Raw genomic sequence first — 16854 nt, forward strand, 5'->3', positions numbered from 1 at the left:
AGGTGCCTCCAGCCGTGTTCTTGTTTTTCAGGGTTACCTGGGCTCTTCAGGGTTCTCTAGTGCTGCACACAAATGGTAGGAGTTTGGGTTCTGTTTCTGCGAGACGCGCCCTCTGGATTTTGGAGGAACAGCACCGAGTACACATCCCGCTTCTGTTGTCAGATTCAGCTACACAGGCCCTCCTAGGAGGCCCTCATGACTCCTCTCTAAAACAGAATTGGGCGAGCCGGCTAGGAGGCTGCCCTTGGCTCTGCCATGCCATCCAGTAACTCAGCCAGGACTTGCTCACTGGCCTGGAAGCAACCAAACGGGCTAAATAACTGGGCAGTTTTCCCCAGTCGTTGACCTCCGGGCCAGTGGGGGCTGCTGAATCCAGCCTGAGATCCAAAAGTAGCCAAGGGTTTGTCGAAGTGCTGCCCAGGTAAAGAGCCTTCCCCCAGCCCGGCCTGTCTACAGCCCCTCTAGATCGGGGCTGTGTCAAGGAGACAGCTGGCAGGGGCACCGACCCCGCCCTGCCCATGAAGTCAGGGTTCCCTGTAGGGCCGGCGGGTCAAGGGGAGGATTCTGGCCGTCTGGCAGGGGGTGCCCTCTGTTGAGAGGACTCGACGGAGTGGTTGGTGTTCTGAGGACCTCGGCGTCACCCACACACACCCTGCCGTGTAAGCACCGCGAGCTAGCTGACCGCGCCGGGGTCGCTCTTCTGCATCGAGCGGCTCCTCTAGGAGTGGGTGAGACAAAGAAGCGACCGTCTGGTTGGACACGGGGATTGGGCGTGACGGTGAGTCGCTGGAGGTGAACAAGCCGTTTCCTGGGTGACCTGTGAGTTTCAAATCCCCTAGTCTCTGTTCTCTGTGGCCTTAGGGTTGGGCTAGCGTGACGGTTTACGGGTCAGGGGTTACAAGTTAGAGTTTGGGGTTACAGGTGAGGAGTTAGGATTAGGGTTAGCATTGGGATTCTGGTTTCAGATTTAGGGATCCAGTTAGGTTTAGGTTAAGGTACAAGTTCGGGTTCACGTAAGGGTTAGGGTTACAGATCGGGTCGGCTATGGGCTAGGTTGAGGGTTAAGAGAATAGTGGGTAGGGTCAGTGTGCGAGTTAGGGTCCATGTGCGCGTGTGGCTTAAAACGACGGTGCAGGGCTCTAGTTCAGGCTAGTGCAGGGTTAGGTAGGGACAAGTCAGGGGTCTAGTTAGGGACAGGGTAGAGTCTTAGAGACAGCACTGGGCTCCAGTCAGGGACAGCACGGGGTTTATTTAGGGACGGTGCTGGACTCTCAATAGGGAGACTACGAAGTTTTAGCAAAAGATGTACACAGCGCTAGTTGGGACAGCACAGGGCCCTAGCTGGGGACAGAGCAGGGCTGAAATTAGGCAAAGAGCACGGCCTAGTTAGAGACAGCACAGGGCCCTAGTTAGGGACAGAGCAAGACACTTCATAGGGACAGTCCAGGCCCTCGATAGGGACAGTGCAGGGCTTTTCTTGGGGACAGGGCAAGACTAGTTAGAGGTGAGGCAGGGCCTTCGTTAGCGACAGAGGCGTGTTCTGGTTAGGGCTGGAGCAGGGCTCTGGGTGAAAAGAGTGCGAAGCCTGTAATAAGGCAGAGTGCTGGGTTCTCTGTGGGGACAGATCAGGGCCCTGCTTTGAGACATAGCAGGGCCGAGAGCTGGAGAGCGTGCCAGGCCCTGGTTAGGGACAGATCAGGAATCCAGCTGTAGACAGTGCAGGGCTGTAGGTGGGGCCGCCGTAGGCTCTGCCTAGGGACAGGGCAGCCCTCGTGTGAGAGACAGATGAGGACTTCCGTTGGGGACAGAGCAGGGCTCTAGTTAGGGACGGTGAAGGGCCTCAGGGAGGAACAGAGCCAGCGTTCGGGACAGCGCAGGGCTCTGGCGAGAAAGAGAGCAGGACTCTAGGTAGGCACAGCCCTGGAGTCCAGCGAGGGCCGGCCCAGTGCCCCAGGTAGGAAGCGTTCCGGGCCCTGGCGAGGGAGGTGTGGGGTCCTAGTCGGGGGCAGTGCGGGCCGGTGGTTAGAGACAGGGCAGGGCAGGGCCTTCTTCGGAACAGACTGGGGTTCTTGTGAGGGACAGAAGAGGGTTCCGGGTAAAGACAGTGGAAGTCTGGTTGGGACAGGGCAGGGCCTCAGTTAGGGTCAGCTCAGGGCTTTGGTTAGTGAGAGCGCAGGGCCGTAGTTAGGACAGGGCAGGGCCTGAGTCCGGGGTGGTCTGGGACCCTGGTTAGGGTGGCGTGGGGCCCTGCGTCCCGCTGGAGCAGGGCTGGAGTTAGCGACCGCTCGGGGCCCTGTTTAGGAAAAGATGAGGGTTCTAGTTGGGGACAGCGCAGCATCTTGGTTAGAGGTGGCCCTGGGCCCCAGTTAGGGACGGCACAGGGCCTTCGCTCCAGGGTAGGGCTCTGGTCAGGGACTGAGCGGCCCTCTAGAGAGGGACAGCCCAGGGCTTCGGTTGGGGCAGAGCAGGTCTGTAGTTGTGGATGGAACGGGGCTTCCGTTAGGGACCAAGTGCAAGTCCCTAGTCGGGGCAGTGCGAGGTTAGGGTTAGGGACAGCGCAGGGCCTCTTAGGGGAAGACTGTGACCTAGTTAGGGACGGGGGGACTCTCCATTTGAGACGGCACAGGGCTCTCGCTGGGGCAGCGCAGGTCTTACATGGGGACCGTCGCAGGCGCTCGTTGGGGCAGAATTGGGGCTCTCGTTAGGGTGAACGCAGGGCCTGAGTTAGAGACGCTGCAGGGCTTTAGTTTGCGGTGGAGCAGGGTTTTAGTTCGGGACAGCGCGGGGCCCTACGCAGGGACGGCTCAGGCTTCTGGGTGGGGACTGCAGGGCCGTAGTCAGAGACAGTCTTCAGAGACCTCACGTGGTTCTGACTGGGGACATCCCATGGACTAAGGGAAAGGTCGAGGCCCCAGTGGGTGACAGAACTCGGCTCTGGTTAGAGACGCTGCGGGGCCTGAGTTAGACAAAGAGCAGGGCTGTGGTTAGTGACGGAGCAGGCTGCTAGGTAGGGACCACACAGGGCCTGAGTCAGAACCAGTGCGGGGCCGTGTCGGGGTGAGATCAGGGCCCTGGTTAGGGACACAGAAGAGCCCTAGTTAGGCACCGAACAGGTCTCTGATTAGATACAGTGCTTGGCCCGGTTAGTGATAGAGCAGGGCCCTGGTTAGGGACAGAGGAGGGCCTGGTTAGAGCCTCAGGCTCTAGTTAGGGACAGGGGAGGGCCTGGTTAAGACAGAGGAGGGTCTGGTTAGGGGCAGAGGAGGGCCTGGTGAGAGCGTGGGGCTCTCGTTAGGCCCGGGGAGGGCTCAGGGCAGAGACCGGGCAGAGCTCAAGGTGTGGACAGTGCAGTGCTCTGGTCAAGGGCAGAGGCGCCTCGTGCCCGTGGGAGCGCAGAGAGCGAGCTTCCCGTGGCGGTTCCCCCACCCCCCGCCCCAGTGGCGTCCGGCGTCTCCTGCGGGGCCAGACCTCCTCCTGGGCGCCCCGGGCCGGACGCGCCTCTCTCGGGTTCCTGGCACAGCGCTCCTCAGCCCCTGAGGCTGTCCCCACGCCCACCCTACTCCTCTCCCCAGAACTGACCTCCTCCGGGGCCTGGGTCTCAGCGCCCGGCCCCCGCCCGAGCGCCTCGGGGTGCGGTGTCCGGCTCTGGTCCCCAGGGTCTGTGCGGCTCGCTCTCTGCTCGGCCCTCCTCCGTCTCAGCTGACCTCCCCGATAGGTGGCTTCCCAGGGTGTGGGTCCCTTCTTCCCCCTGTCGCTGAGCCCAGCTACGTGCAGGGTTTCTGGTCCTGGGGGAGGTTCCGGACTGGCGCCGGCGTTGAGTGGATGCTCCCTGCGGATCGTTCTCCGTGGAGATGGGTTTGACGTGTTCTGGGAGACGGTGAGCGCCGTCTCCTCTGCCACCTCGATCCCCTTGCTTTTGAGCTTCAGATGGTCTTACACTTTCTGATCGGGAGTTCCCAGCGGGCTCAGCGAGCTATGAACCCGACTAGTATCCACGAGGATGCGGGTTTGTTCCCTGGCCTCGCTCAGTGGGTTAAGGATCTGTGGTGTAGGCCAGCAGCTGCGGGTGCGGTTTGACCCCCGCCCTGGGAACGTCTGTACGCCACACATGCAGCCCTAAAAAGCAAAACAAACGAAAACCAGCACATGCTTTGTCAGATACGTGATTGGTTTTCTCATGGGATGGGGCTTGGCCTTCCATCTTCTAACAGGTGTTTCGCAGCGCAAGAGGCCCCACTTACGGTAAAGACCCTTTCATCAATTTTTTTCCTTTAGGGGTGGTTTTGCATGTTATTGCCAAGCTCTCTTTAAGTGAAGATCGTAAATATTTTCCTGCTTTCTGCTCAAGATTTTCTGATTTATGGCTTATGTTTATGTCTCTAGTCCATTTTGAATTAATTTTCGTGTGCAGCGCGGGGCCCAGAGTGAGGGTTTTGCACGAGGGCGTGCGTGTGCTCCACCACTTGCCAAGCAGCAGTCTCTGCTGCTCTGAGCTGCCCGAGCGCCTTTGGGGGGCCGCGCGGGGCGCGGGGGGTGGGCCGCCTCCTGCTCCGTGCTCTTCTGTTCCTTCACCTTGTGGGTCCCTTTGCCAGGGCCGAGCCTCTCGGTGACGGCAGCTTTGTGACACGTCCTGCCGTCGGGTAGTGCGAGTCCTCCGGCCTGACCTTCCTGAAGTGGGAGTAGCTGTTTTCAGGCTTTCAAATTTCCGTGCGGATTCTACAGTCAGCTCGGTGGTGTCTGTAGAGCCTGCTGGCACTTTGATTGGGATCGTGTTGACTCTGTAGATGAGCTTGTGGAGGTTTGACCTGCGTGAAAATTCTGAGTCCGCCCAGCCGTGGGCATGTCTCTCTCTCCATTTTATTCAGATTTCTTTCTTGTTTTTTTCTCCTGTTGAGGGCTGCCCCTGCAGCGTGTGGAAGTCCCCGGGCTGGAGGTCACACCGGGGCAGCACCCGCCGGCCTGCACCACAGCGGTGGCCGCCCAGATCCAAGCCGCACCTTCGACCCCCACCTCGGCTTGTGGCACCGCCGGCTGCTTCACTGAGTGAGGCCAGGGATCGAACTCGATCCCTCATGGATGCTGGTCGGTCGTAGCCCGAGGAGCCACAGCGGGAACTCCCTCTTCTGTTTGTTTTCATCGGTGCTTTGTTGTTTTCAGCACAGAGGTGGGTCCTCCACATTCTTTGTTAGGTTTGTCGCAAGTGTTGAATTTCATTCGGGGGGGTAAATGGCGTGATTCCGTTTTTAGCTGTTGCGTGCTGGTGGGGAGGCACTCTTGGGGAGTTCTCTGGTGGCCCAGCAGTCAGGGATCTGGTGTTTCGCTGCCGTGGCTGGGGTTGCTGCTGTGGCGTGGGCCTCGCCCCTGGTGCGGGAACTTCTGCGTGTTGCAGGTGCGGCCGGGGGGAGGGGGAATATGATCGGGTTTTGTCTTTTGTCTGTTAGTGTTGTGATTTTTTAAAGCTTGTCAGTTTGATGGCTAAAAACTGGTCTGTCGTTTCCTCCTGTGCTGTATTTCTTCCCGGTGAGATGGTACATACACCTTCTGTGGTTTTTTCCCTTTGTGAGCGTTTCTGTTCTTTCAGGTTGTTGGTGGACAGAGTTTTCTCCCACCTTGTTGGTTGTCTTTTAAATTTGCAATTTTGTTTTGGACACCAGTGTTTTTCCCGTGTTTCCTGTGCTGAATCTCTTACCAGAGCCCAGCCTTCTCCTCGTGGCCCCAGCCTTGGGCGTCGCCTGGGACGAGGGCCTCCCCACGCCTCTCTGCTCTTCCTGACGGGGACTCTGCTTCTGTGCCTTTTGTGCAGATGTAATGTCACCTCTCATTTGTCTGAAGATGACTGCATTTACACTTCTCTGGGGTTTTTATCCCGGGATTTGGTGTAGGGGAGATTTTTTTTTTTTTGGTCTTTTTAGGGCCGCACCTGCGGCATGTGGAAGTTCCAGGCTAGGGGTCTAATAGGAGCTGTAGCCGCCAGCCTACGCCACAGCCGCAGCCACGCCAGATCCGAGCCGCGTCTGCGACCCACACCACAGCTCACGGCAACGCCGGATCCTTAACCCACGGAGCGAGGCCAGGGAGTGAACCTGCGACCTCATGGATACTGGTCATTACCGCTGAACTACGGCGGGACCTCCCGGGTTTTGTCGGTGTTGGTTACCTCTGCTGCACATCCCTGGGCTGAAGGGGGCGCCTGGCCTTTCTGTCCTCGTGGTGTAGCTGTCGGGATGGAGGAAGAGTGACCGCTGGGCGCAAGGACTGAATGAGGCGCTGGGGGATGTTCCTTCTTTCTTTCTCTTTCGGCTGCTCCGCCGCACGTGGAGTCCCCAGGCCAGGCAGCAGGCGTGAGCTGCCGTTGTGACGCATGCCAGGCAACCCGTGCCGGCTCTTAAAAACCCACTGTGCCAGGCCAGGGATCGAACCTGTGTCCCAGTGCTCCAGAGAAGCTGCCAGTCCCATCGCGCCACGGTGGGAACACCTGTTTCTTTTTTTATTTAAAAAAAAAGAGAAAACGTTGCATTACTTGTGTTTTCCTGTTAGCAGTGTGTTGAGACAGCCTGGTGACAGAGCATTTAAGCTTTTACCTTCTTTTTCTCGATAAGTCCGGTTTCCTGTATCATGAAGGTACCACAGTTTGTTTTGAACTGCTCCCTCCTCGCGGGCACTTTGTCCGTTTCCGGCGTTTGCCCGGGTGGACGTCACTCATTTTCCTCTGCCGCTCTTGAACCCGCAGGCCTCTTTAACGTGGGGAACAAGCTGCTGGTGAGCCTGGACTTGCTCTTCGCCATCCGAAACCAGATCAAGCTGGGCGAGGACCCCCGGGTGTCCATCAGTGCTCTTCTCCAGTCAGTGCAGGAGCAGACAGGTACAGGCTGGCGGCCTCCCCGGCCCGAGGCCAGGCCTGAACCCCCTGGGCTTCATGGCAGTAGTGGCCTTGAGGGGTGCTGAAACTTGGAGGAGGGCCCACCCTGACCTCCTCACACGCCTCCTTTGGAGTTTTAGAAAGGCCACGCTGGCGTGGCGAAGCACCCGTCTTTCCAGGCCCCCGAGACCCTCAGCCCAGGGTGAAACTGACTTTCTAGAAGCTCAGCCTTTGGCCATAGGTAGACATGGCCTTCCCGAATGCTAGTCCGATGCAGTCGGCACGCGGGGTGTCTGGCGGCCCACCCCCATTTCCAGGGGATGCCGAGACCGGGAGGCCACCCCCTCGCTCTCCTCGCTTCTGTCCGCTCCTGTTCCCCGCTCCCCACCCCGACCCTCTGCCCCGCACGGGCCCCAGCCCCGCCCCTTCCCTGGGACCAGCTCAGCTGCAGGAGAGCCGAGGTTCGAGGGTCGGAAAGGCCTGCGTTTGAGGCTGGCCTGTGCCACTTGGTGGCCGCGGGGGGTCTTGCGCAGGTTCTCCTGTGCCTCGGTGTCTGCAGTTGGGCGCTGAGGTCAGTCGCAGCTCTTGGTTCGTCAGGACATGAGCCTTCAGTGAGCTGGTGTCCTCCCAGCTCTCAGCACCGGGTGGGCGCCTCGCAGGTGCCAGCTGCCGGGCAGCTGGAGCTCGACTGGCGTGGCGCTTGGCTGGCCAGGGCCTGGGGCGGCCTTAGGCGAGACGCGGCTTGCGGAGCCGCTCTTGCGGCTGGCGCCGCGTGGCCTCCAGGTCTTTCTCTGTGGCCGTGGCAGCTCTGCTCTCCTTGCAGAGAAGACCCTCACCTCGGAGGAGCTGAGGCAGCTGCAGGAGCTGCTGTGCAACGGCTACTGGGCTTTCGAGTGCCTCACGGTCCGGGACTACAACGACATGATCTGCGGCATCTGCGGCGTGGCCCCCACGGTGGAGGTGGCCCAGAGGAGTGAAGAGAACGTGCTGGCCCTGGAGAGTGTGGAGGTGGGTGCCTCGTGGGCCCCACCCCTTGGCAGCCGCCGTCCCGCTTGATGTCCCCGGCTCCTTTCCTGGGTGAGGCGAGGTGCTTTTTCCTGCCGCACCTAAGGAGGGCCAGGTGGCAGCAGAGGCATAGTCGTTGCTGACTCAGCAGCCTTATTAAACACAGCTAGGGGCACTCTTGAGACACCGGGGAAATGACAGTTTTAACCCCCCCGCCCCGAGTTGGTGTGCTCAGGAGCTCACTTTCTGATTCGGGGACAGATAAACCAGCAGTGAAGACTGCAGGGGTCCTGTCAGTGTCTGTGGTGTGTTGATTAAAAGGGGCAGTAACGCTGGGGCAGGTGGGGGGAAGACGGGGCTCTGCTGGTTCAAAGGAGCTCTTCCCGTCCGGAGGGGGTCGGGAGGCCCTGCCGCCGCAGGCCTGGGACTAGCGCTCCGATGCCCGCGTTGCTCTCGCGGGGGAACGTTCCAGGCAGCAGAGGGGGTGAGCAGCGGGGGGCCGGTGTGGCTGGGCTCTCGGGGAGCAGGGCAGGGAGTGGGGGGTGCGAAAGGCCGGGGTAGGGTCTGCTGAGGCCATGGCGAGCCCGGGAAGGGTTTTGAGGAAAGGGGGCCTGGTACGACTCAGGTGCCCCACTAGAAGACGGGCGCACAGGGCAGCGCCACCCCGAGATGGCTTTGTGCCTGAAGTCTCACAAGTACCCGGGAAGGAAGGAAGCTTCCGGTCACAGAGGAGCCGCGGGAGTGGGGCACTTCCCAAGTGGTGTCAGGCCACGGAGCCGAAACCAAAACCAGGCGTTTAGCAACATGAGGTGAAAATTGGGGCCGGTGGAGCTCGTGGCTCGAGACGCCCAGGTCCTGAAAGAGAGGCGAGTACGTCGGAGGACACAGCGAATAGAGGCCTTGTACACATCCAGCGGCGAGGAGAGTAAGGTCACGACGCGGTCCGTCCCGGGAAAGCAGGGCCGGCTCAGCCTCAGACGGTGGACCGATGCGACCCAGGGCTGAGCGCACAAAGGAGCACCTTCATGCTCCTTTCTTCGGATGTGTACAAAAGCTTTCATTTTTATAGCATCCGCTTATGATAAAGCTCGGAGTTCCCTGGCGGTGCAGCAGCTTAAGGACCTGGCGTTGTCCCTGCTGTGGCTCAGGTCACTGCTGAGTCTCACGTTAGATCCCTGGCCTGGGAACTTCCACATGCGTGGCCACAAACCCAGAGAACAAAAAACTCTTAGCAAGCAGTCTTCTTTCACCTGGTGCAGGGATTGGGGTTTGGGTTTGGGTTTGAGTTTTTGCCTTGCCCAAGGCGTGAAAGCTCTGGGCCGGAGGCCGAACCTGCTGCACAGCAGGGACCACCCTGGGTTCTTAACCCTCTGAGGGCGCCGCAAGAGGACTTAGATGGGCATCGGTTAAGAGTCCGTGGGCGAACTCCTTGCCCTGACCCTGCTGAGCTCTGGTCCGCGGGCAGCGAGCTGGCCTAACGCAAGCGCCGCGCCCGCAGTGATGGTGGGGCAGCTGTCCGTCCTCTCGTCTCCCCGCGGTGCCTCTGGGTAGCTCCTGGACCTGCCGCTCGCCTGCTCGCCCCCGGAGCGGTCCCGGCCCTCGGGAGGAAAGCTTTGCTCTGTTGGGCCTGGCTGGCCGGGCAGGGCGAGGATGCCTGCGGGGTCCTTTCTCTTCCCCGTTAAAAACAGACGTAGATACTGATCAGGTGTCTTTGTTGGAAGGATGGGGTACATGACGAGCTATGGAACAAGCGTGATGCCTCTGGAGCCTTCTGACGTTCCCTGTAGATGAGTTGAACTGCTAGACATTGTTGCTTTGTGTGTTGTCTCACAGAGAGGCCGTTGCTGACCTGCTCAGATCTGCCTGTCTGCTGATCCCGCTCACGCAGTGGCGATTCGTGGCGCGTTTTGTGACACAGGCCACGTCCTTGCTCTGTGCTCAGTGCTGCGCGCTCCTGACCGACTGGTCCTCCAGGCCTGTGTAGGTGTAGGGGCTGGAGCCCAGGCTGCCTGTCCCAGCTCACCCTGCGGGAGGAGGCAGAGCTGGGGCCTGACCTGAACGGAGTCTGGCTGCTGAGCTCCAGTCTGAGCTTATAAGCACTGCTGTGCTCACTAGTAGCTTCGGAGACCTTGAGCTCTTGAAGCACATCTGGCCGTAGACTGGTGGAGTTCTGATCTCCGGAGTCACCGGAGGCCCGTCTCCCGCGGAGCTGACTCTGCCTGGCACCTGCCTTGGCCTGGTCGAGGCTCTTGGCTCCCAGACGGGGCAGCGGCGTTGGCTGCCGTGTGCTCGTCTCTCCTGTGGCTGTCTCTTGGTGGTTTCCCTCTGCTGCATGCAGCGCAGCGTTGGGGAGGATGTGCGGAGAGGAGGTCAGGGCATCGTGAAGTCCCTGGCATGAAACGGAAGGGACCGACCCAGCCTGAAACGCACGGTGTCCACAGGCAGCCTGTGGGCAGGCCCCTCCCCTCGGGGACCGTCTTGCAGACCCGCTGGACCGATGAGAGACGTGCCCGTGGCACGTGGTTCTCGGGCTTTGCGGCGCACGCGTTACCTCGGGCAGCGGTCCAGCGCCCTTACAGTCAGGGGTGTGCGGGCCCCACCCCCAGGGTTACTGAGGCCGTGGCTCTGGAGTGGGCTGGGATCTGCATTTCCAGCAAGTTCCAGGCGGCGCACGTGCTGCTGCAGGAGGGATCCCGCTTGGAGACGCACTAAGCCCTGGCGCGGCCTCAGGGCTCTGGGTCCTCGGGTCTCCTTGTGCCCCAGGATCCGCCTCGCGGAGGAAGGCGGGCGACTGGCTGAGGCGACAGGGTCAGGGGCTCGCTCCCAGGACCCAGTGGGAGGGCCTGCAGAGGAGCCGTGAGCAGCACTGCTCGGTGGGGGAGGACGGCCGCTCAGGGCCAGGGATGGCCGCGTGCTCGCCGGCTCTGAGAGCCGCTTCTGGAGGGGTGAGGGTCACCCGCGCCGGGCAGGCGGGGAGCGTGCCACCAGACTGGACCCCGGGGAGCCCCAGCCAGGCCGAGGGATCAGGGCTCGGGCTTTGGAACCTGGGCTTGGCTGACATTCTTGCTCTGGCCTCACTCCGGTGGTCTCGGCTCAGGCACCCTTGGGCCTGTAGGCGGGTGGTTGATGAGCCGGCGTCTGGCGCGTGTGGGGCAGGCCGTGGCCGTAGCTGCCCTTTCCCGGGCGGAAGGCGTAGGTCAGGAGGGACGCGGGTCCTGGGGAAGCTGCGGCCGAGGGAGGAAGGGCCGCGGTCCAGGAGCAGGCGCTGCGGGCTTAGGTGCTGGGACGCGCAGCCCGCGGCCGGAGGCCCTTCCGTGTGCTGCTCTTGCTGTGCGGCTCTTACAGCTGGGCCTTTGGCGTCCTGCCCTTTCAGTTCACCTGGCCCGAGTTCCTGGCCTCCAGCGAGGTGAACGTGGAGGACTTCTGGGCCACGATGGAGACGGAAGTGATCGAGCAGGTGGCCTTCCCCGCCAGCATCCCCATCACCAAGTTCGATGCCTCCGTCGTCGCGCCCTTCTTCCCGCCGCTCATGAGAGGGGCTGTGGTCGTCAACACCGAGAAAGACAAGAACCTGGACGTGCCCCCGGCACCCGGTAAGGCCGCCGGCCGCTGCCTGGCATCGGGCAGGGCTCCCTCAAGTCTGGAATGTCGTCCGGCGCAGACGGTTGGAGGGTCTTTCTGGAAAGATAATGACGAGCTGTGACCAGCCCCCCCGGAGGTGAAGGTGGTGTGCAGGGTTTTGGAGAGCTGCCAGCACCCTGTATGGGACCAGCCCCCCGCCCCCGACAGCCCTCCCGGGGTGCCTGCCGCTGAAAAGGCTGATGTCAGGCTCCGGTCGCAGAGTGTCTCGCTCCGGGGGGCGGGGGGGCGGGACAGCTCTGCCCCCTGCACACGTCTGCAGGCGCTTTTGCACACGCTCCCTGTGCTCTTGTGTCGAGAAGCCCTGGGCTCGCCGGTGTCTGACCCTTGGATTGGATTCCGGGCTCTGCCGCTTCGTAGCTCCCCGGCCTCGACCGCGTCCCCTTGTTGCCCAGGCCTGCGTGGCTCCCCCACTGGCTGGCCGTGAAGATGAAGCGAGTAGGTTCTACCGCAGGGCCCCGCGTGCTGCCCGCAGAAGCAGGCCCGTGTGTGTGTCTGCAGCAGCACCTTGCAGAAGCGAGTGGGTGCTTCTCTTGGCGAATGCAGCCCGATTTCCTATTTGACCTCATTTAAAGTCCTGGACGCGACCTGCTGAATTGACTTTGGCATCTCTGATGTGTGTGGTCCACTGGTTCCCGAACAGTGGCTGAGGTCAGACACGGGGGATCCCGCCTCACGTCCACGGCCTCAAGGCCCAGGGTGTTTGGTGCTTGTTTTGAAGCCCCTGCGTGGTTGTGTTGAGAAGCAGGTTCGGGGGCATCGCATGAAAGAGCCTTTTATTTATTTATTTTTTTGTCTCTTTGCCTTTTCTGGGGCTGCTTCCGCGGCACATGGAGGTTCCCAGGCCAGGGGTCGAATCGGAGCTGTAGCCGCCGACCTACGCCAGAGCCACAGCAATGCGGGATTAAGCCGCGTCTGCGACCTACACCCCAGCTCCCGGCCACGCCAGATCCTTAACCCGCTGAGCAAGGCCAGGGACCCAACCCGCCACCTCACGGTTCCTCGTCGGATTCGTTGACCACCGCGCCACGACGGGAACTCCCGAGGAGCATTTTTTCAACGAGAGCTGCTGCTCTCCTTGGTTGCGCGGTCTCGTTAGGCCGCAAGCTCTGGCTTCTGAACACCTCACCAGCTCTGGGGGTCTGGGCAAGGGCGCTCCGCTGGTGGCGCCCGTTGACGTTCACGGGCGGGAGAGACTCCACATCCCTGCGCCCTGCCTCGAGTCCACCGGCCCCGGCCCCGGCCCCCAGGGCGGTGCTCGGCTGTAGCCCGGCCCTCGACCCCGTCCTCGTGCCGAAGGCGCCCCTCTAACCCACCGTCGCTTGCAGGCAATGGCAGCGCCCTGGTGCGGCTGCTCCAGGAGGGCGCCTGCAAGCTCGAGGAGCTGAGCTCCTACAGCGAGGAGGAGCTGCGGCGCCTGCTGAGGCAGTGTGGGATCCCCTTCGCCGCCGAGGACTCCAAGGTGGGTCTCAGGCGGTGCTGGGGGCAGGGGCCTGGGGCCAGGCTGGTGGGCGGTGTTGCTGGGCAGGAATATGAACCCCCGTGACCCCCGCCTGGGTTGGACCCAGGGTGCTGGGGGCAGGGCAGCCGGGCAGGTGGCAGCAGCCAGGTGGCGACGGGCACGTGAGGGCTGCCTCCCCTCAGCCCCTTCCTCCACTGAAGGCAGTGGGTCCAGACGCAGCCACGGGAATCCAGGCTTGCCCGCCGAGTGTGTGTGGCCTTGGATAAGCTGCCTGACAGTTCCGGCCTGGTTTTCCTTCCTTGCAAAGTGGAAAATACCAAAATCCCAACCTTAGGAAGTTTACGGTATCTGGTTGTCACCCGTCCAGGCTCTTAGAGAAAAGTGCTGTGGCACGAGCGCAGAGACACATGCATGTGCGCACGTGTGCGTCACCCGTGCCTTGTGCACGTCCGTGCATCCTAATGTGCTCTTGAAACGCCTGTGCCCCAAGTTTATGCCCGGTTATTGGCTCCTCTCTGACACCTGCCCTGCCCCGTGCAGAGTAGGAAGAGCCTGGTAGCTCGTCCAGTCTGACTGGCTTCTGTCTGTGACCTGGCCATCCTCAAGGCCACCGCAGCCCACCCTGGCCTTCACGGTTTGCCCCTTGGCCGTGAGTGGGCACTTGGGGTTGCTCAGGCTCGTGCTCCCGCTCCAGGACCAGCTCTGCCTCTCCCTGTTGGCTCTCTACGAATCTGTTCAGAATGGAGCCAGACCTCGACAGCCCCCGCCTCACCTCACAGGGGGTAAGATCTACAAGGTGTGCCCCCATCAGGTAAGCGGGCGACGCCCAGGGGCTTGGCGGTCCCTGGCTCTGGTCGGGTGACCCGCACAGAGGAGCTGGAGGGTCCAGCTCGTTCCGCAGCCGGCGCTTGGGCCGCCGGGCAGCTGGGGACGAGCTCCTTAGGGGCCCGTGCCCTCCCCCGGTGGGCGGGGAGGGGCCTGAGCGGTCCGCGGTGACCCTCGGCCGTGCGCACGCCCTGCCTCCTCCGCGGTCGGCACGGAGGGAGCAATGCCGAGGTCGCTCCTCTCCTTGAGAAGGGACGTCCCCGTGGCTCGTGGCAGCCGCTCTAGACAAGGACCAGAGCCGGAAATCGCAGAGAGGGGCCTGCTGGCCGTGGGGGCAGAGCCAGAGGAGGCCGGGAGCCCCGTGGGGACGGGGGAAGGGCTGCGACCGCGCTGCCCTGAGCCGGCGGGGGCAGGAGGTGGCCCGGTTTGGGTTTCAAGGTGGTTCGTGAGGAGGGCGCCCTGGGAGGCTGGTGCCTGGGTGACAGCCAGGCCCACCCTGGAAGCGCCGGGTGGAAGCCCCTGGCCAACTCCTCGGTGGGGGCGGTGGCCTCGCCGAGCCTCCAGTTCAGGGAGTGGGCAGGGACTGGCCGTCAGGGTTCACAAGAGCTGCGTCTGAGGATGGTGCTGACGCCGCCCCTGGACCCAGAGCCTGCCCCAGGCACGGCGGTCACGGCCGGCTCCGGATCCGGCTCCTGAGCAGCCCGGGAGCACGCGGGACGGGAGCCAGGTCTCAGGGCTGTGACGGGACGGCGGTGATGACTGGGGCGAACACCGGGCGGCAGGCTGTAAGGAGGAGGGGAGGCAGAGCTGTCCAGTGGGCACAGCTGCCCGGCAGCCGCACGGCACGGGGGACGCTGCCAGCAGAGGTGTAGCCTGCATCGGGGTGCCATCTGGAGGGCACAGCAGGGTGGGTCGCAGCAGGGTGGGTGGGGAGCTGCTCAGCTCTGCCTTCAGCTTGGGGTGGCCCAGGATCCTCCAATTTTCACCGGCTCCTCTTTACTGTCTGTGCCATGCGCCACGGGGCCGCTGGACCGCAGATGGCCGGCTGCTTTGGGGGTGGCGGGGGTCTTTCAGCCCCCCTCGGGGCTCAGGCAGGAGTGAGCTGGTGACTTGGCTGAGGGACAGCAGCAGGCGGTGCCTGACGTGCCGGGTTCTGGCACGGCTGGCAGAGCGGGTGGGGTCGGCTCCGTCTGTGTGCACGTGGCCTCCCAGCCCGCACTGTGCCGTCTCCCCACCAGGTGGTCTGCGGCTCCAAGTGCCTCGTGCGGGGCGAGAGCGCCCTCGACCACGTGGACCTGCTCGTCTCCTCCCGCCACTGGCCTCCCGTGTACGTGGTGGACATGGCCACACCCGTGGCCCTGTGTGCCGACCTCTGCTACCCCGAGCTGACCAGCCAGATGTGGGGGAGGAACCAGGGCTGCTTCTCCAACCCCACGGAGCCGCCTGTGGTGAGTTCCCTTCTCGGGTCCTGGGATCCCGCAAGGCCACCGCGCCTCCCCCGGCCCTCGGTGAGGCCTCGGGGACCCGTCTGGCATCTTTCTCTGCGCCAGTGTCTTGTCTGCGTGCTGGAGCCAGCAGCTCCTCCGCGTGTTCCCTGACCGTCCCTCCTGGGCGGAAGGCCGCCGCACGTCGCTTCGTTGCCCGGGGTGGCTTGGGCTCAAAGGGGTCGCCTTGCAGAGCAGCCTGGAAGATGGCCCCTTTGGGGCCCTGCCCAGGGACCTGCTCAGAGCCCAGGCCAGCCCTGTCTGGGATGGAGGTGGCTGGGGCCTGGGGTGTTCCTGGAGCTGGAGGCACAGTGGCCTAGGAAGTGCTGACCTTCTGACCCTCTCCTCTTGCCCAGCGGGGATGCTCATGCCCTGAGGGGCAGTGCGCCTGTGCCGTGTCGCCCACCACGTAGCCTCTGCCTCAGTCATGCCCTGAGTCACGGTGGCTTGTCATCTCCTTCCAGAGCGTGTCCTGCCCAGAGCTCTTGGACCAGCATTACTCGGTGGACGTGACAGAGGCCGAGCCCTCGGTCCAGCACCCGGTCACCAAGAGCGCCACGCGGCGCATCGTCCACGCGGGCACACAGCCCAGCGCCGGCGACCCCAGCGCAGGGCACCACTCCCTGGGCCTGTGTCCGGAGCTGGCGCCCTACGCGGCGCTCGTGGCCTCCCTCGCGGACAGCAGGCCCAGCAGCGCCCGCCAGCGGCCCATCGCCTTCGACAACGCCACCCACTATTACCTCTACAACCGCCTGCTGGACTTCCTCACCAGCCGCGAGATCGTCAACCGGCAGATCCACGACGTGGTGCAGGGCTGCCAGCCGGGCGAGGTGGTCATCCGCGACACCCTCTACCGCCTGGGGGTGGCGCAGATCAAGACCGAGACGGACGCGGACGTGGACGCGGAGGACGCGGACGTGGCCGCAGCCGCAGAGTAAGCCAGGCTCCCGCCCAGGGACCACACCATCTCTCAAGCCATAGCAGGGCCCCTGCCGAGGCAGATCCGTCCCAGGGACCGGCCTGCACTCCTGGGACCGACCAAAGAGCTGCCGTGCGCTGAGCCCAGGGAGGGTCCCCGCCTTCTGGGGGCGGGAGGGGCGCAGGATCCTCCTCGCGAGCCCCGGGTGACCTGCCACGGGGCAGGGAGACCCAGAGAAGCTGCCCAGGCTGCCCCCCCCCCCGGGACTTGGGGTTCCTCAGGGGTCCCTCCTGTATGCACACGGGGGGCGGGGGGGCTGCGCAGCTGCTCCCTCCAGGTCTGTCCCTGTGCCCGAGCTTTGGGGAGAGGACCCCTCCGGGCCCTGCCGCCACGGCTCACGTCCTCTCTGGCCCCGGGCCCTCACCGCCGCGGGGATGTGGTCGGTGAGCGCGACCTGAGCTGGCGGCAGAAGGAAACTTCCCTTCCGTGAAGGGGCAGCAGCCGGGGCCGCGAGGGAGCAGCAGGCTGGGCTCGGGGGCCGGGGGCCGGGGCCGAGCCGTGTAACTTATTGAGAGGAGTGGGGGGTTGTGTCCCTCCCTCCCCCACCCGCCGGAATAAAGGTGATTCAATCACATGGTTTGGATGAGCGCGAGTCAGCGCC

At 63.1% G+C, this 16854-nt stretch overlaps 1 protein-coding gene across 3 annotated transcripts in view; it reads left to right on the forward strand.

Moving 5' to 3' along the window:
* HMGXB3 (HMG-box containing 3) overlaps nucleotides 1-16827 on the forward strand; it is a 73333-nt gene extending 56506 nt beyond the window's left edge. For all 3 annotated transcript variants that reach the window (XM_021085011.2, XM_021085009.2, XM_021085010.2), the window contains exons 14-20: nucleotides 6731-6862; nucleotides 7683-7867; nucleotides 11238-11457; nucleotides 12832-12965; nucleotides 13660-13776; nucleotides 15029-15238; nucleotides 15739-16827. In XM_021085011.2, coding sequence (XP_020940670.2) covers nucleotides 6731-6862; nucleotides 7683-7867; nucleotides 11238-11457; nucleotides 12832-12965; nucleotides 13660-13776; nucleotides 15029-15238; nucleotides 15739-16212 — 1472 coding nt within the window. In that variant the 3' untranslated portion in view covers nucleotides 16213-16827. The remainder of the gene's footprint in view (nucleotides 1-6730; nucleotides 6863-7682; nucleotides 7868-11237; nucleotides 11458-12831; nucleotides 12966-13659; nucleotides 13777-15028; nucleotides 15239-15738) is intronic.
* The last annotated feature ends 27 nt before the right edge of the window (nucleotides 16828-16854 follow it).

This window comes from Sus scrofa, chromosome 2, assembly GCF_054392235.1.
Source record: "Sus scrofa isolate SSC_HxYL_T2T_F1_AM1 chromosome 2, Sscrofa_HxYL_maternal_Yorkshire_Landrace_v2.0, whole genome shotgun sequence".
NCBI lineage: Eukaryota > Metazoa > Chordata > Mammalia > Artiodactyla > Suidae > Sus > Sus scrofa.